This window comes from Delphinus delphis, chromosome 2, assembly GCF_949987515.2.
Source record: "Delphinus delphis chromosome 2, mDelDel1.2, whole genome shotgun sequence".
NCBI classification, from domain to species: domain Eukaryota; kingdom Metazoa; phylum Chordata; class Mammalia; order Artiodactyla; family Delphinidae; genus Delphinus; species Delphinus delphis.
Window position 1 is genome coordinate 29149563 of NC_082684.1, and position 19189 is coordinate 29168751.

General features: G+C 50.6%; 1 protein-coding gene across 2 annotated transcripts in view; it reads left to right on the forward strand.

Moving 5' to 3' along the window:
• The window catches only part of MIDEAS (mitotic deacetylase associated SANT domain protein), a 67171-nt gene that overhangs the window by 44099 nt on the left and 3883 nt on the right, over positions 1-19189 (forward strand). For both annotated transcript variants that reach the window (XM_060004239.1, XM_060004238.2), the window contains exons 2-12: positions 200-1872; positions 3051-3350; positions 8851-9196; positions 11171-11237; positions 11733-11875; positions 11996-12099; positions 12567-12642; positions 13358-13446; positions 15880-16029; positions 17247-17456; positions 18964-19160. In XM_060004239.1, coding sequence (XP_059860222.1) covers positions 436-1872; positions 3051-3350; positions 8851-9196; positions 11171-11237; positions 11733-11875; positions 11996-12099; positions 12567-12642; positions 13358-13446; positions 15880-16029; positions 17247-17456; positions 18964-19160 — 3119 coding nt within the window. In that variant the 5' untranslated portion in view covers positions 200-435. The remainder of the gene's footprint in view (positions 1-199; positions 1873-3050; positions 3351-8850; positions 9197-11170; positions 11238-11732; positions 11876-11995; positions 12100-12566; positions 12643-13357; positions 13447-15879; positions 16030-17246; positions 17457-18963; positions 19161-19189) is intronic.

Genomic DNA, 19189 nt, shown 5'->3' on the forward strand with positions numbered 1-19189 from the left:
ACCCTGGGGGATGTTGCCGCCTTCTGGTAGCTCCCCCAAGGTCCTGGCTCCTGCCTCACCGATGCTATGTGACCTTGGGCTTGTCCCCAGGAGGCAGTGGAACTGTAGGACCCTTGAGACCCTCCCCTCACACTTGTGCTGCCCTCTGGGGCACTCTGGGAGGCTGTGGCTGACACTATTACTGTTCTTCTGTCTGCAGGCTCCAGGGCCCTGTGGAGCATCATGAACTGGGAACAGTAGAGGAGCCTGAGAGCCTCTCTGCAAAAAGGAAGGAAGCGCCAGCAGTTCTTTCTCCCCGTGCCCGACCGCATCATCCAGCGTTTCCTCTGCCCCCTCTGGCTGCTGGACTAGGGCCAAGCTTCCAGCAGGACCATCCCCCCGGGGATGGGCGACTGGTGAAGTAGGTCTCACTGCCGGGGCCCAATTGGCCACACCATGAACCTCCAGGCCCAGCCCAAGGCTCAGAACAAGCGGAAGCGTTGCCTCTTTGGGGACCAGGAACCAGCTCCCAAGGAGCAGCTCCAACCCCTGCAAGCACCACAGCAGCCCCCGGCCCCTCCACCGTCCAGAGTGAAGGAGGAGCCTTACTTTGCGCACGAGGGTCCGGCAGGGGCTGCCCCCGCCTCCCAGCCTGTGGAACTGCCACCTTCCAACAGCCTGGCCCTGCTGAACTCCGTGGTGTATGGGTCTGAGCGAACCATGTTGTCTCAGCAGGTGGGCTCGGTCAAGTGGCCCAACTCTGTGATGGCTCCAGGGCGGGGCCCGGAGCGTGGAGGGGTTGGGGGTGTCAGTGACAGCGGCTGGCAGCAGCAGCCGGGCCAGCCTCCGCCCCACTCGACATGGAATCGCCACAGCCTCCCCCTTTACAGTGGACCCAAGGGAAGCCCTCATCCTGGCATGGGGGTCTCCACCTACTATAACCACCCTGAGCCACTGAAGCGGGAGAAAGCAGGGGGGCCACAGCTGGACCGCTTTGGGAACGCTGTGCGGCCGATGGTGCCGCAGAAGGTGCAGCTGGAGGTTGGGCGGCCCCAGGCACCCCTGAACTCTTTCCATGTGGCCAAGAAGCCGCCGAACCAGACGCTGCCCCTGCAGCCCTTCCAGCTGGCGTTCGGCCACCAGGTGAACCGGCAGGTCTTCCGGCAGGGCCCATCGCCGCCCAACCCCGTCGCCGCCTTCCCACCGCAGAAGCAGCAGCAGCAGCAGCAGGCGGCCCTGCCCCAGATGCAGCTCTTTGAGAACTTCTACCCCATGCAGCAGCCGCCCTCTCAGCAGCCCCAGGACTTTGGCCTGCAGCCGGCCGGGCCTCTGAGTCAGTCCCACCTGGCTCACCACAGCCTGGCACCCTACCCCTTCCCCCCAAACCCTGACATGAACCCAGAACTGCGCAAGGCCCTCCTGCAGGAGTCAGCCCCGCAGCCTGTGCTACCTCAGGCCCAGATCGCCTTTCCCCGCCGTTCCCGCCGCCTCTCTAAGGAGGGCGTCCTGCCTTCCACCACCCTGGATGGGGCTGGCACCCAACCTGGGCAGGATCCCGCCAGCAACCTGTTCCTGCACCACTGGCCCCTGCAGCAGCCGCCGCCCGGCCCCCTGGGGCAGCCCCATCCTGAAGCTCTGGGATTCCCGCTGGAGCTGAGGGAGTCGCAGTTGCTGTCGGACGGGGAGAGACTGGCACCCAATGGCCGGGAGCGGGAGGCTCCTGCCATGGGCAGCGAGGAGGGCACGCGGGCTGTGGGCACAGGGGACTGTGGGCAGGTGCTACGGGGTGGGGTGATCCAGAGCACTCGACGGAGGCGCCGGGCGTCCCAGGAGGCCAATTTGCTGACCCTGGCCCAGAAGGCAGTGGAGCTGGCCTCACTGCAGAACACAAAGGTGAGAGCGGCATGGGCTGGGGACAGACCTGGCGGAGGGCAGGGCGAGCTGTGTCTGGGGCCAGGGAAGAGCAAGTGACTCCAGGGTCACAAGGGCAGTTTTCTCCCTTCATTGAACGAAATGAAAGAACCCATCCATTTCAGGGAGTTCTGAACTCTCTGCATGCAAAGAATCTCTAAGTAGGTGTATCCATACCTGAAGGGTAGATGGGTTTTCTACTCACGCAGGGTTGCAGGCAGGAAAATGCAATACACCATCGTGGGTTGCCTTCTTCATTTGGGACTTGCAGGGTTGGAAGTAGAGGGAGGTGAAACCATTTCCAGATCCAGTGTGCTAAAAGACGGGAATGTGGTAGTGTTTACACAGGTGGTTATACTTGTCAAAATACATCAAACTATAATTAAAAATAGGTGCATTCTGTTGTGTGTAAATTATACAGCAATTAAGTTGATTGGAAAGAAAAGACAGTCTAAATGGGGAAGAAGAATGAATAGAATTTGAGCACCTGTGTTGTACTTGGAGTTTCTTATCTTTGATCACAAGTAATTTCTCATCAAACCCTATGAGAGGAATGCTGGCATTTATCCCATTTTATTGCTAAAGAAGCTAAGGCCCAAGTGGGATTTCCCAAGGTCACAAAGGTAGGACAGAAGCTAGTATCTGACTCCAAAGCCAGTGTTTGCCCCTTCCCTCACTGGAGGTCTCAACCCTCGAAGCCTATAGGGCCAGACCTATATGTAGGAGGCTGCGGAACTTGACTTCACTCCAGCCAGTTGCCAGTGGGGAAATAGATCCAAAGACCACCCTTACCTTGGCACAGGTTCCTTGCTTGCTTTCTTTTGCAGAGATATGTTTTGAATATGTAGATACTATTTCACATGCCATGCACCGTGTAGACCAAGCAAAACACATCGATTAGCCACTTTTGGCCTGAGTTGGCCATCTGGGGATTCCTGCTCCAGGCCAGGATGGGAGAACCTGGCAGAAGGGAGGTTATGGAGAGTATCTGGGAATATGGTGGGGGAAAAGGTGGTCAGGGAAAGGCCAGGTTGCCAAAGACCATTGGGAACCGTCATGGGTGTTTGAGTCCCTGAATCAAACGGGATTAGGGGTCCCGGACCAGCAGATCAGGACTTACCTTCTAACCGTCTCCATTTCCTCTCTCTCTCCTTCTCCAGGATGCCAGTGGCTCTGAGGAGAAGCGGAAAAGTGTATTGGCTTCAACTACCAAGTGTGGGGTGGAGTTTTCTGAGCCTTCCTTAGCTGCCAAGCGAGCACGAGAGGACAGCGGGATGGTACCCCTCATAATCCCAGTGTCTGTGCCTGTGCGGGCTGTGGACCCAACTGAGGCAGCCCAAGCTGGAGGTGTTGACGAGGATGGAAAGGGTCCTGAACAGAACCCCACTGAACACAAGCCGTCGGTCATCGTCACCCGCAGGCGGTCCACCCGTATCCCCGGGACTGATGCCCCAGCTCAGGTATGAGAGGCGCCCCATGCAAGCAGCTCAGTACCTGGGTGCTCCTGGTGACCTAATATTATATGGGAAAAAGGAGAACATGGCAGTATAGGAGGGATTCAAGTCACCCATGGGGATATTATTTATATTTTCCAAACAAAACTTTTGGACAAATGAACTTATGAGGGACAAAGAGACAATTTTATACTTGAAATTTGGACTGTTTAGGAAAATCCAGAATGTATGAATCTCTTATTTCAGGTCAGCAAATTTTGATTTGGCCTCTAATGTGGGTCAGGCCTTGTGCTAGGTACTGGGATATAGAAATGTTTGCTTGTTCTGTCAGTACAAACATGTATGTTGTACTCTCCCACTAAGATTGTTTCGTCTATTTTTTCTTAGTTCTGTCAGTATTAGTTTTATACATTTTGATGCAATGTTAATTGCATACTTATTTAGAACTGGATTAGACACTTTATCATGAAATGTTTCTTTTTTTATTTTTAGTAATCTTTTTGCCTTATAAAGTCTACTTTGTCAGATATTTCTCTTTCTTTCCCTTAGTGTGGGTGGGAGGAGGATGGGATGTGTATCTTTTCCATCTTTTTACTTTCAGCCTTTCTGTATCCTACTTAAGGTATATCTTTCAACTGGATTTATAATTGGGGTTTGTTATCATCTGTTCTAACAACCTTTGTCTTTTCGTTAGAGCATTGATACAGTTTACATTTAATGTAATTACTGATAAACTTTGGTTTAAATCTGCCATCCACTTATCCCATCCTGCCTTTTCTTTCTTCCTTTTTTTTCCTCTTTTTTTGTTTTCCTTTCGATTGATTGGGTTTGTTATTCCATTTCCCCTCTTTATTAATTTATTAGTTATATACTTATGTATTACTCCTTTAGTGATTACCATAGCAGCCTTTATTACCTGGATTTCTATTAGAGAATTAAGCCCTACAGAAGGGGATTTGAGTGACCATTTTCTCAATTATCTGGAGGATGGTACATAGCTAGTACCATTCTAGAGATGTAGGAGAGAAGTCACCTTATTACATAGTGAATGCCTTATGACATTAGAGCTTAATCCTCTGGTTGAGAAGCGTTCCTAGAGATTAAAATGCATTCTTAGCTTATTGAAATCTAATGTAAGTTAGTGCTTTGCCTCTTCTTGGACAATGCAGAGTTCTTATAACCCTTTAACTCCATTTTCCCCTAACCCCTAACTTGTAGAATTATTGACATGACTTTTCATTCTCCCTATATTTTAACATTGATAGGACATTATAACATTATGGTTTTGTTCAGTTGTTGTTCATTTTAGATTTATTCAAATACTTAAGAGTGTTTTGTTGCTTTTTATTTCTTCTCATATCTCCAAGCTTCCATCTCAGTTCATTTATATGCTGTTTGAAGAACATCCCTTAGTATTTCCTTTAGTTCCTTTAGTGTGAGTCTGTTAGTGATAAATTTTATTAGTCTTTGATTGTCTGAAAATGTTTTTATTTCATCTTCATTTTTGAAGGATAACTTTGCTGGGTAGAGAATTCTGTGTTGGTAGTTTTTTTTTTTTTCTTTGCACTTTAAAGATGTCATTCCATTGTTTTCAGGCTACTATTGTAGGTACAGTATTGAGAAATCACTATAATCCATATTGTTGCTCCTTTGAATGTAAGGTATCTTTTTATCTTGTTGTTTTAAGATTTTTTTTTTTGTCATTGGTTTTCAGCAGTTTTGCTGTGAAACCTAAGTATTGTTCTCTTTGTATTTATCCTGTTTAGAGTGCTTCTGCTCCATATTCTCTCTCCTCTCCTTCTGGGACTCCAGTTACACGTTTTATTAGTGCTTTTCACTGTATCCCCTATTTTGTCTGTCATGCACTTTTCTATGTTTTCCATTTCTTTTTTTTTTTTAAGTCTGACTTATCTTTCAGTTCACCAGTTCTCTCTTTAGCTGTGTCTAATATGTTGTTAAGCCCATTCATTGAACTCTTGTCTTCAGTTATTTTATTTTTCAGTAACCTGATTTTTCATTTGGTTCATTTTTAGAGTTTCTAGTTCTTTGATGAGATTCTCAACCTTGCCTTTTATTTTATTGCATAACGTAAGCATAGTTTTCTTTTCTTTTCTTTTTTTTTTTTTCCTTTTTTGGCCACACCGCATGACTTGTGGGATCTTAGTTCCCCGACCAGGGATTGAACATGGGCCCCAGCAGTGAAAGCGCCCAGTTCCAACCACTGGACCTCCAGGGAATTCCCAAGCATAGTCTTCTTAAAGTTTATGTCTCATAGCTCCGTTAGTGGGATCCCTGTGGGTCTGTGTTCATTATCTGCTATTTCTTGTTTTTAAATCACATCTTACTCTTTTGTATATCTGGCTATTTTTTATTGAATGTCAGACATTATATATGAAAAATTGTTGAGGTAATTAAAGACTCTGGATGCTGTTCTCCTCTACTGGAGAGGATTTGTCTTTGCATCTGACAGGTAGCAAAGAGCACAAGCAATCCTGGATTACTTTAACTTAATCAGATGATTTGAAGCTGGGCATTATTCCATTTGAGAACTAATCTATATCTGATTCACCTTTATTCTGAGGATATAGCCCTTTGGAGTCCCAATCCAAAGCCTAGGGGTTCACCAGGCTCTCCTTCCTTGGCAAGCTCTAAACTCCAGTTTTTATTCTGCTGGCTCCTTGAATTTATTAAAAGCTTTACCCAGTTTCTCAGCCTCTCCGTTGTCTCTTCCATAACAGCATCTATCTCTAGGGAAAACACAATTCTAAATGCTGGGCTCACCTTTTTGGCTTTCCTTTTTTTTCCCTGCATCTTGGCCGTTTAATTCTTTGCCAACTAATTTGTTCTCTGGTACCTGCAGAAATGTGGTTTTGTACAGCATCTAGATTTTATTAGTCATTCGCAACTGGAGGGTTGGCCTGCGTGCCTGTTGTCTGTAACAGAAAGGAGAGCTCCAAGATCATCATGAGTAGCACAGTCTCTGCTCTCTGGAATCTTGTTCTCTGGTTGGGGGAGAGTTTGTGGTGGAGGCTGGAGCCTTGGGCAGCTTGTCCCGAGGATGGCAGGAAAGAGCCTGAGCAACTACACAGCTCAACATACCCATTTCATAGATGAGGAGATAGGTCCAGAAAAGGCCAGAGGCTTACCTAAGATCATACAGCCAAGTAGCGGCAGAGCTAGCCCTAGAATTTGGATCTCTTGAATCCTGCCTGAGGACTCTCACTATACCAGGCTTTTGGGGAGGTCTTTCTCTTTCTCTTTCTCTCTCTTTGTGTTACAGACATTTTCAATCATGCACAGAAGTAGAGAAAATGGTATAATGAGTCCTAATATTTAGCCATCACCCTCTTTTACAGTTTTCAAAATACAACCAGTCTTCTTTCATTTGTACCTCTACTTCTCCCTGCCACTGGATTTTTTTTGAAGCAAATCCCAAACATCACATCATTCCATCCATAAATACTTTGGTTTTGTACCTGAAGTACACCATACATAAGGATTCTTTCCCTCCCTTCCTTCCTCCCTTCCTTCCTCCTTTCCTCCCTTCCTCTCTTCCTTCCTTCCTTCCCTCCCTCCCTCCTTCCTTCCTCCCTCCCTCCCTCCCTCCCTCCCTTCCTTCCTTCCTTCCCACGTCATCACACCTAAAAAATCAATATGAGGGCTTCCCTGGTGGCGCAGTGGTTAAGAATCCGCCTGCCAATGCAGGGGACACGGGTTCGAGCCCTGGTCCAGGAAGATCCCACATGCCGCGGAGCAGCTAAGCCCGTGTGCCACAATTACTGAGCCTGTGCTCTAGAGCCCGCAAGCCACAACTACTGAAGTCCACACTAGTAGAGCCCGTGCTCCACAAGAGAAGCCACCGCAATGAGAAGCCCGTGCACTGCAACAAAGAGTAACCCCCGCTCGCCACAACTAGAGAAAGCCCGTGCGCAGAAACGAAGACCCAATGCAGCCTAAATAAATAAACAATCAATATGAAAAATATTGTCAAATATTTAGAATAGTTTAAATCCATTTTCCCTATAAAATCACAAATAATTAAGAGCTAGCTTGAGTTCATGTTGGATTTCTTGTCTAGAAGTTTGGGGGCCTTTGGCTCCACTGCATTTTTTTCTGTGCAATCATATTGTTCCCCTTAGGGGGAGAGAATGAGCAATGTCATTTCTTCCTAGTCTGTAAAAGAGCAGAGAGGGCACAGATGGCTAAAAGACATGGCCAAGGCTCATGGGGACTCAGGGCCCTCTGCTGGAAGGTCTTGTGGGAGCTGGAACCTGGGACGGGGAGAAAGCCTGTTGTTCCTGGGCCCAGTCAGCGTGGCCAGTCTCACCTGTGCACCCAGGGAGATGATCGATGTCACTCACTCGTGTAGGCCTCCATTCACTCTTGAGAGGATAGGGATGCAGCAAGGAAAGGCCTCTGTTCCTGTACAGCCCTGCCCTCTATTCTGTATGGAGGCCCACAAGGCATACCAAGCAGGGAGAAGGGTAAGCCAGAAGGACTAACCTTTGACAGCAAAGGTAGGACTAATACTATGAGAATAAAAGTTCTTCAAGGACAGGGCTGTCCTGTTCACTCTGTGGTCCCATGCCTAGCTTGGGTCTTGGCACGCGATATGGCCTCCATCTAACGCAGAGCTTGGAGTTTAAGTAGTGATAGCAGTCAGTATTGATTGAGTAATTACTATGTAGCAGGTACTGTTCTCAGTGATTTCCATGTATTCATTTATTTAGTCCTCATAGCTACCCCATTAGGTAGGCGTTTGTTATTCCCATGTTAAAAATGGTAATGCACACAGAGTTAAGTATCTTAAGTGGTGATTAAAGGAAGTAGATCCCAGTCCAAGCAATCCAGTTCCAGGGCCTGGCCCTGAACTACAGTAGTTCCCTGCCCTGTAGCATACTTTACAGCAGGGGTTGGCAACTATGACCGGTGAACCAAATCCAGCCCTAAGACTGTTTTTTACACTTTTCAAAGGATTATTTTAAAAGGGCAGGGGGTGGGGTCAGGAGAAGAAGAATATGCCCCAAAGAATACGTGTGTGGCCTACGAAGCCTGAAATATATACTATCTGGCCCTTGACAGAGACAGTGTGCTGACCCCTGCCCTAGAGGAGGCAGTAAGAAGGGCGTTAGGATCTGCTTCCTGTCTCAGGCTTGCCTTAGTGGGTGTGGTGGGCAGACTAAGTTCCAAAGGTGAAACTGGCAAGCAGTGGTCAAGACTTCAGTTTTTATGGGGCTTCCCTGGTGGCGCAGTGGTTGAGAGTCCGCCTGCCGATGCAGGGCACACGGGTTCGTGCCCCGGTCCGGGAAGATCCCACATGCCGCGGAGCGGCTGGGCCCGTGAGCCATGGCCGCTGAGCCTGCGCGTCCGGAGCGTGTGCTCCGCAACGGGAGAGGCCACAGCGGTGAGAGGCCTGCGTACCGCAAAAAAAAAAAAAAAAAAAAAAGACTTCAGTTTTTCCCAGGTTGTAGGTGGCTGAGCCATCTTGGCCTGTTTCCTTCTCCAGGCTGAGGACATGAACGCCAAGTTGGAGGGGGAACCTTCAGTGCGGAAACCAAAGCAGCGGCCGAGGCCTGAGCCTCTGATCATCCCCACCAAGGCGGGCACTTTCATCGCCCCTCCCGTCTACTCCAACATCACCCCGTACCAGAGCCACCTGCGCTCCCCTGTCCGCCTAGCTGACCACCCCTCCGAGCGGAGCTTTGAGCTGCCCCCCTATACACCACCCCCCATCCTCAGCCCCGTGCGGGAAGGCTCCGGACTCTATTTCAATGCCATCATGTCGACCAGCAGCATCCCAGCCCCTCCTCCCATCACGCCAAAGAGTGCCCATCGCACCCTGCTCCGGTCTAGTGAGTGATCCCCCCTCAGCAGCCGTGAGGGCAGGCATTGTGGGAGGGCGGTGGGTAGGGAAGACTCAGCTTCTGGCACTGCCGGGGTTGGGCTGGAATGCCATGGGAAAAGGGGCTCTACTTCTACTGTCTCCTTTGAGAGAGAGAAGGAGGTTGTCCTGGCTCAAGTACACGCTGTGGTTGGGGAGAGGAGGTGTCAGCCCAACTGCTTGGACTTAAATCCCAATGCCACAATTTACTGTTCCATCCCCTGTGGAAGTGATTTAAACTCCCTGGGTCTCAGTTTCTTCAGCATGTAAATGAGGATGTTAGTAGTGTTTGGTTAATGATGAAATTGCCAATATGTATTCAGCTATTTTTAGAACCACAAACAGCAGTTTCCTATGGTTCAACCTAATAGCTACCTCAGAGGGTTGTGGTGAGGTCCAGATGCATTAACACACGTAAAGCACTTTACGTTGTGCCTGGTGTGTCACATTTGTTCTTAATATTAGGTGGCAGATCCTGTCTCCTGTGTCTCTTGAACAGTCATTTTGGCCCAGAGCAGACCTTTTGGCTGGCCTGGGTGGTGAATTGCTGAAAAATGTTGCCCACTCCATACAAGAATTCATTTCCCCTGAAAAATGGGATAATCCTATCTCAGGGTGATAGAGACGATGGAGAGTAATCCCGACCAGAGGTAGCACAGAGGTGAGGCAGTGCGGTCCTGGGATTAACCTCTGACCCTGACCTCATCGTGGCATGCCTCTCTGGTGCCCTCTGGTGTCTGGGTGAGAAATGGCTCACCCTGGGCTGGCTGGCCTTTGGCTCTTCCACTTCTACTGGAAGCTTGGAAGCTTCTCTCCATGCCTAGGTTGTGCAGGAAGAAGTCGCTGTTGAGACCAGCTTGGTGGCAAAGAAGAGGTCTGTCCATCCATGAGGATTTTCTTGCACTCAGGTGTAAAGCCTGAACTGGGTCCTGTGAGGGCACCAGTAATGTGTGGGACACCGTGGTCTGTTCTAAAGAGAGTGCTGGGTCATTAGGGCGTTGACTTGAAAGCCTGGGAGACAGGAAAGCAGAAGTTTCAGGCAGAGTGGGATCAGCAGTCAGTGAGTGAAGCCTGCAGAGGCTGCTAGCCCTAGTGGTGAGGAAAGCATTTATTGAAGAGAGGGTGGGGCTAAAGCTGAGCTTGAACTAGGAAGCAGGTGGGGAGGGCACACTAGGCAGAAGAAAGGAGAGGTGCAAAGGCCCAGAGGTGGGACTGTGCAGGGAGCGCGAGGGGCCATGAGGGAGCAGCCTGCAGAGATGGACGGTCCAGGCAAGGCGGTGGTGGGATGCATAGCTGGCAGGGGAACCGCCTTGAACACTGAGCTGAGGAGTTGAAGTTTTCTCTCAGGTTGCAGAGAGGAGTCAGCAGATTTTGCTTTTGGAGCAAGAGAGTGTCTTGATCACACAGGGCGTTAAGATTAGCTCGGGAGAAACCAAGGCAGAGAACCCAGCAAGGAAGTGAGAAGATAATTATGAAACAGTGATCTCCTTCACCACCTCGTTTGTGTGGCGGAAGTTTCAGCCTCTCTACTAGAGCAACCATAGTTGAATGCTGGACTTAATGCTGTACTGTGGGCGCTCCCGGGGCAGAACATGGCTCTAGTAGTGGAACTGGTAGCAGTAGTAATAAGAGTAGCTAATATTTATCGAGGGCTCAGCTTTGTGCATGATTTCATTCAATCCTCACATCAACCTAGGGAGATAGGTGGCAACAGCCCCTTTCAGCAGGCGTGAAAACGGAGGCACCCACGTATTTGGTAAAGTCACAGCTGGTTGTCACAATTGCAGGCTGCAGAGCCAGGACTCAGGGTGCCTGATTTCCCAGTGTGAACCTCAGAGTCACTGCTGTGGCTCTTGTGCGTAAAGAGCAGCCACCTAGGGTTGGAGAGGGTGGCTTTGCTGAAGCGCAGAGGGTGCCATTTACTAACCTGCCTTTTGTCCCATAGATAGCGCTGAAGTCACCCCGCCTGTCCTCTCTGTGATGGGGGAGGCCACCCCAGTGAGCATCGAGCCGTAAGTTCAGCCCAGCCTCTGGCTCGGGGGGTGAGGGTGGCCAGCTGGAGTCCGGTGCATGCAGGTGGGCCCTACGAGGAAGAGGAGGCTTCTGTGGGCTGGGGGCTGAGCAGACCTCTCTGGGCTTCTGCACTTAGCCCTGGGCTTCACTGATCCCCACCCCAGCTTCTGTGTGGAAGTCACAGGGAAGGAAAGGACCAGCTCAGTTTGAATTTGCCTCTGAGGAGAATTAGAAGGGCAGTCCAAGAGTCTTTCCCTGTCTGTAAACCTGGAGCTTCTTCTCCCCTTTCCAACCTCTGGGCCTTGCCTTTCTGACAGCACCAGGTGCCACTTGCCAGGCTGTCATAGAAGCCAGGTTCCCTTACATCCAGCTGAATCCTTGCTGCGCTCAGCCTCTGCCAGCTACCCCCGCATCTTCTCCATCCTCAGGGAGGAAGTAGGGTTCCCCATCCCCACATGGTGAAGCCTCACTCCCTGCCCTTGCCGCCCCTGCAGACGGATCAACGTGGGCTCCCGGTTCCAAGCAGAAATCCCCTCGATGAGGGACCGCGCCCTGGCAGCCGCAGACTCCCACAAGGCCGACTTGGTGTGGCAGCCATGGGAGGACTTAGAGAGCAGCCAGGAGAAGCAGAGGCAAGGTGAGAGGTCATGAGCCAGCAGACAAAGGCTGGCTATTGGGCAGTGGGTGGGCTAGGCTCCGCCCCATGCAGCCCTGCCCAGCCCAGCCCTAAAAGTGCCTTTCTCTCCTCCCTCCCCAGTGGAAGACCTGCTGACAGCTGCCTGCTCCAGCATTTTCCCTGGAGCTGGCACCAACCAGGAGCTGGCCCTGCACTGTCTGCACGAGTCCAGGGGAGACATCCTGGTGAGACACTGCCCCTGGTGGAGGGAGGGCCCCTTGGGGAGGCTGGCAGGGATCTGTGTGCTGTCCAGGAGCCAGGCCTGTCGGCGGGCTGATTTGAGGCAGGCAGGAAGGTCTGACCAAGTTGGGGATGGTAGGGGGTCGGCCTGAGGGAGCCCTGGTTCCAAACTACAGACTTTGCTGTGCAAGGTCCACCCCAGTCTCTGATCCTGGGTAGTGGGTCCCCACCCTCGGACGGGGCTGTCACTGAGGGCCTTCTCTATCTGTGGCTGCCTGCCTTGGGGACCATGTGTTTCCTCTTTTAAGAGGCCCTGAGCGACCCAACCCCCATGCCCTTGCCATCCTGCCAGACCTCTTGCCCCTCCACAGTTAAGAGGGCCAAGAGTGGGTGCCCACCCTACTCAGAGGTCCGAATTTTGCCCACCAAGACCCCAGCCAGGGCCTTGACCTTTTCTTCACTTCCCTTTTAGGAAACGCTGAATAAGCTGCTACTGAAGAAGCCGCTGCGGCTCCACAACCACCCGTTGGCAACTTATCACTACACAGGTGGGCTGGCAGGGTGGGCCTGGGGCCTCGAGGGGTCTCCAGCATCAGTGGGGCTCAGTTCAGTGCTGAGTCACAGCCCAGGGTGGAGCGGGGGTGGGGAGGTGGGGGGCAGATAACCCAAGATCCAGTGTGAGGGGACTGACACCAGAGCTGGGGTGGCTCTCGAGGGGCTTCCTGTGCCCTGCAAGGGAAGGGAGAAGGGCATAAGCAGGTGGGAGTCCATCTGGGTAGAAGAGCCCAGGGTGTGGGTATAAGGGGAGGGGCAGGAGCCCAGGGAGTGCCATCCAAATTGGCATCAGGTGCTGGAACTTAGAGGACCCCTGGAGTGCCATGTCCCATTCTGGGGACTGTGCTTTAAGAGGGACATTGACCAAGTGGCATAATAGCAGTCCCTGGTATCGACCCCTGTCGAGTGGTGCATCCCGTCTGTGCCGGGTATATCACCAAGGGCTCCACATGCATTGTCTCACTGAGTCTGTACCACAGCTGGTGAGGTGGCTTCTATTACTAGTTCCCATTTCACAAGTGGGGAAAAGTGAGGCTCAGAGGCTAAGCAACATGGCCAGTAGGTGGCAGAAGCAGGATGTGGAGCCAGCTCTGAATGCCTGCAGAGACAGCGGCTAGATGACCTCACACTTTTCTGCTGGTCAGAATTGCCCCTGCAGTGCTCACAGTCCCACCCCCTCACTACCCTGGCTTCCTCTTTGCCCTGCAGGCTCCGACCAGTGGAAGATGGCTGAGAGGAAGCTGTTCAACAAGGGCATTGCCATCTACAAGAAGGATTTCTTCTTGGTGCAGAAGCTGGTGAGCTGGGGCTCCGTTTTGGGGGCAACAGAGGGGCAGGAGCTGCCTGCATGATTTGGGGGCTCCCTCTGCCAGTGGGGGGGCCCTGCAATTGCTTACCAAGACCTCTTACAAAGCGGTTAGGTCAATGCCACTAAGTAGCTTCAGAGACATTTTTTCTTTTTCTTTTTTTTTTTTTTTAATACATTTATTTGTTTATTTTCGGCTGCACTGGGTCTTCGTTGCTGCACGCAGGCTTTTTTTAGTTGCGGCGTGCGGGCTTCTCATTGCGGTGGCCTCTCTTGTTGCGGAACACGAGCTCTACGCGCGTGGGCTTCAGTAGTTGTGGCACGTGGACTCAGGAGCTGTGGCTCGCGGGCTCTAGAGTGCAGGCTCAGTAGTTGTGGCACACGGGTTTAGCTGTTCCGCGGCATGTGGGATCTTCCCGGACCAGGGCTTGAACCCATGTCCCCTGCATTGGCAGGCGGATTCTTAACCACTGCGCCACCAGGGAAGTCCCCAGAGACATTTTTTTCTAAACAAAACAAGAATGGAAATGATCAGGCTTTTTCCCCCTTGGTTCTAAGCCCCTTCCCTCACCTTAGGGTAGGGTGGCCATACTCTGAAGTCTCAGTCCAGAGGGGGGCCTGAGTGGGCACCAGACCCAGTGGCACCAAATAAATAGTGACTTGCCTAAGGGAGAACAGGAAGAGAAGGGGGGCTGCAAGCAGAGGTGAGCCATCCTAAGGGGCTGGAATACTTCAAAGGCCACAATTAGTGGGAGGAGAAGTCACCCCGAGATGAGGGGACCGAGAGCTAGCAAGTGACTATAACTGACCTAGGGGGCTTCTGCCCACTTCCTGTCAGGCCCGGGGCTTCCTTCCACTAACTCAGCTGACAGAGTAGTGGAAGCCTGGGCCTAGTTTTCCTAGATTCTCTTGTGTTGCCTCTGTGTTCTTCTGGGAGAGTGATATGCTAATCTAAGGGCTTGCATCTTCCCACCAGCCCTGTCTCACAAAGCCTGGGCTATGGCGAGAGTGAGCTGTGTCGACAGCTGAGGGAAGAGTGCTTCCCAGAATGTGTTCTTTCCTCCTGGGATTGTAGGTTGTACCAGGAACGCCCTGGGGCCTGGACCAAGTGCTGACAGATTCTCCTACAAGGGCCCTGTTGTGAGGACAGTCGTTTGCTGGGCTCCCTGATTGGGCAATATTGCCAGGAAGTACATGCCTTGTGAAGCTCACTGAGGTGCCCCTAATGCCTTAATGAAAAGAGCAGACCATGAGTCAGGCTAACAGATGATCAGAGGGAATTGATAATAAAAGTGTAAACAGGATCTAGTTAATACATTAGTGGGAGATGAGTCATGTCTGCTTCCTGCTCATGCACAGAGGGCCCTCACTGACCCCTTGGGCTCTGTGGACAGGACACCCCAGTTCCCAGTGCAGCCCAGCAGCTGGCTGAGCAGTCTGGGAGTCTGGGGAGATGGGGGAGAGTCAGAGAAAACAGGTTGGGGGTAGGGGGGAGGTAGTCCAGAAACCAAACCCAGTGGCCAAATGGATTTGTGAAACAGGAGGGCTAGGGTTTCAGAGCTTGGGAGGCCCTTGGGGATCATCTGGTCTCATCCCACTCACTACTTTCACACCAAGAGCCTTGCCTAAGGCCACACAGCCATTTAGTGGTAGAGTTAGAACAAGACTTAGCCTCCTGCTTCCTCTTCAGGCTTTCCAGGGCTTACGTGTTAGTCTCCCCTGAGTTCCTCCCCAACATAGGGCAGTTGACAATTCTCTGTCCTCACTGCTCCCTCAAGAGGAATGAAATTGTTTGCTCCGATTGATGTAGAGAGGCTGTGTTGCCAGGTCTAGTCTGGCTTTGAATGTGGATGGTGCCCAGGCTTTTTCCCCTTTAACTTTTCATTTTGAAAAATCTCAAGCTTACAGAAAAATGGGAAGAATAGTATAATGAACACCTGTATTACCTCTCAGATTTACCAGTTGTTAACATTTGCCACATTTGCTCTCTCTCTGTGTCCGTAAATAAACTCACACACAGGTATTCTGTTTTAACCAATCATTAAAAGTTACAGACATCATGACATTTGACCTAAATATTTCCTAAAACAAAGATATTCTCCTACAAAACCAAAGTACCATTATCACACCCAAGAAATTTAAACTGACACAATAATGCTCTCTAATACATGATCCGTATTCAAATTTCCCCAATGGCTCCATGTTGTCCTTTTTAGCTTTTTAAAAAAAAATAGTGCTGAAGTGTTGAATTGGTCAGTGGTTTGTGCAGAGCAGGTGTTGGAGACATGCTTGTATTTCCTGGGTTTATTGGGTTTAGTGTTTGCTAAGGTTAACGGAGGGGCATGCAGGGATAAGAAAGGCTGGAGTGCCCCCAGGCAGGTGAGCTGAACCAGGAACTCTGACCTCAGTTTTGGCTTCATACCAGATCCAAACCAAGACCGTGGCCCAGTGTGTGGAGTTCTACTACACCTACAAGAAGCAGGTGAAGATTGGCCGCAATGGGACGCTAACCTTCGGGGATGTGGATACAAGTGATGAAAAGTCGGCCCAGGAAGAGGTTGAAGTGGATATTAAGGTGACTCCCTTCCCTGCCTCAGCTGCTTAGGCTGAGGTGGGAGCCTGAGGCCAAGCTCTCCAGGACTCCCTGGAGAGCAGAGAGAGGAAGGCAGTGTCCCTGACGGCCCCAGGGAGCTGATGTCCTGGACACTGGCTCTGGACCTTTGGGTTCCCCTCTCTATCTGCCAGTGTCATCGTAATAATATATTGTGTTGATGCAGAACGTTGGGGGAAATTTCCCACAGTATTTGCACCAGCATTGACTTATTGTCCCCTCGTAGCAGACCTCTAACCCTCTTTCCTAAACTTTAGTCATTCTTGTATCACCTTTATGAATTCTGCTGTATCTGCATCCTACCACATGTCACCATTACTATTTTTGTCATGTCCATACACCACTTGTGCTTTTAATATTTTTCTTTAAATCAACCCATTTTTTACTCAAGGGAAGCTTTATGTCACAATCATAAATAGAAAACCGGTGTTGCTGGCCATAGAAGGTACTGGTAAAAATAAATATATATGAAAACCAAACAATGTTATTAAATTCTAGCCAGATACTATTACCTGCCAAGGCTCTGAGATGAGGCCTGACCTCTCCTTGTTAAGTCTAGAACAGTATAAAAGACACATTAATACCAACTCGAGGCTTTGTCCTTGACATAATCAGGATTGAAAGAGAAGTGAAAAGAGAACGTTATTCAATTTTGTGAAAAGAGAATGTTATTTAATTCTGTGTCCATGTATCCACCTAATAACATCTTGGGGTCACAAGTCCACACTTGGTGACATGCTGCTCTAAGACAGGGAGTGATTTAGTTCCCACTTGCAGATGGGAAGGGGGTAGAGATACAGAAAACGTTACAAAGATAGCTTAGAATGGAGCTCAAGGCTGCTGCCTGGTTCCACCAGACCACCCTGCCCTAGAATGTGTCTCTTGGACACACCCAAGAGGACAGGTGGCCTGTGGGGAGGGACTGGCATGCTCCCTCCCTGCCCCAGCTCCATCTCAAGTGCTTGGTCTCATCCTGAGGGCTTCCAGGCCTCAAGGCTCTCTCTCATTTTACCGGTGGATTAGCGGTGGGAGAGTATAGAGTCTAGCACAGGAGGCCGCACTGGCCCAGGCCAGGCTAGCAGGACTAGCAGGGCCTAGTGAGCCCCTGGCCGGGTCAGAATCGGTGCATGTGGCTGCGTGACTGAGCTGTAGGCTCACTGCCCTGCTCTTGTCCCCCATAGACTTCCCAGAAGTTCCCCAGGGTGCCTCCTCCCAGAAGAGAGTCCCCAAGTGAAGAGAGGCTAGAGCCTAAGAAGGAAGTAAAGGAGGCCAGAAAGGAGGAGGAAGAGATGCCAGAGACCCAGGAGAAGGCGGAGCAGGAAGAGGGGCGAGAGCGAAGCCGGCGGGCAGCGGCTGTCAAAGCCACGCAGACACTACAGGCCAATGAGTCGGTAAGTGTGACCTCCACTGGGGGAGCCCAGGGCCAGGAGGACGGCTGGAGCTGGGCCTAGGGGTGTGGGAGGGAGGGCAGAGCAGGAACATGAAGATGATGATGATCATCATCGTGGCAGGAAAGCACTAGACAGTTTATGCTGTTAACTCATTTTATCCTCATAACTCCATGTAGTAGGTACTGTCATTATTCCCATTTTACAGAGAAGGAAATTGAGGTCCAAGATAAGACAGCTAGTAGGCAGCCTGACTCCAGAATCCGCTATTAATTTTACACTATACGGCTTCTGTATCTGAGTCACAGAGGAGAAAGGCTTTGTAAAAACCCAGGTGTGTGGGACACTGGGGAAGCGTTCCTGACTTACAGTTCAGACAGGGCTCCCCCTAAGAGAGCCGTGTCCCTGACAAGAATTCTGAAACTGAGCTGAGACAATGGGAATAACAACAACGGCCCCTCACGCATGTTGTCTAAGAAGTGCTTTCCTGTTCATTATCTACTTCATCCCTCGCGATAACCCCATAAAGTGTTAGCCCCCACCTTGCCGATGGAGGAAGCTGGGTTCAGAGTTGCTAAGTGACTTGCCTGAGGTCCCACCCCAGGTCCTCCTAGTGCAGTGTTCTGTCCACCACATCACAGGCCAAGAAGCAAGACATACCAGCCAGAGCTGTTCCTTGTCAGGAAGAGGTCCCCCAAGAGAGAGAGGGCTGGGTAGGGTCTGCTACGGAGCTACTATGAGAGTCTTTGTTTGTTTAATTTGTGTTGTACACTTAAACTTGCAGGAAAACCCTCACAAACTGTAGACACACAGCTGTTTGCTCCCTTCTGAGCCTTGTCTGTGCTCCTCCAAGAGCTGTGCTCAGTGTACACACGCCACTGAGTTCTGCTGAACTTTTATGAATGCTTTCCTGTGTGGTTTGATCCAGTGCACATGTGTGACTCCTAATGGCCACCTGGGGCTCCCCTAACCCGAGGTCCATGGTTCGCATACCCTGAGCAGCACCTCTCCAGGTCTGCACCAGGCGTCCTGTGCTCTCTGGCACCTGCTTGGCGTTTCCCATGGTGGCTCATGTTGTCAGGAGCTAACTGCCTGCATGTCTGTCCCTTCAGACTGTGAGTTCTCTGATGTCAGGGGCTCCTGTCACCTCTCTACCCCGTGTGTAACCTGGCATGTTACACAGATTTGAAGGTCATTTATGGAATGAAGTCATGAATAGACTAAGTGACTGAAAACGTGAACCCACGTCATTAACAGAGACACCAAGACCCCTGTCAGATACATCAGGAAGTCCTTATAGCAGCTAGGGCTGTCCCACGTAATTACGGTACCAGCAGTTTGTGGAAACAGAGCTGTGAGTGCCTTGTCACTGGAAAGATTCAAGAGGATGCTAGCGGACCATTTGGAATGAGTGTATGATCTTTAAAAGCCCTCTGTTCACTGATACTCCATAATTCGGGATCCTCTCTTCCCCAAATCTCTTAGCTCTCCTTTGTTTGACCCTCTCCAGGCCAATGACATCCTCATCCTCCGAAGCCACGAATCCAATGCCCCTGGATCTGCAGGTGGCCAGGCCTCAGAGAAGCCAAGAGAGGGGCCAGGGAAGTCACGTAGGGCACTTCCTTTTTCGGAGAAGAAGAAAAAACCAGAGCCATTTAATAAGAGCCAGAATCAGGAGAACACTTTTCCGTGTAAAAAATGTGGCAGGTAAGAAGGCAGACCCAGTCTCCACTGGG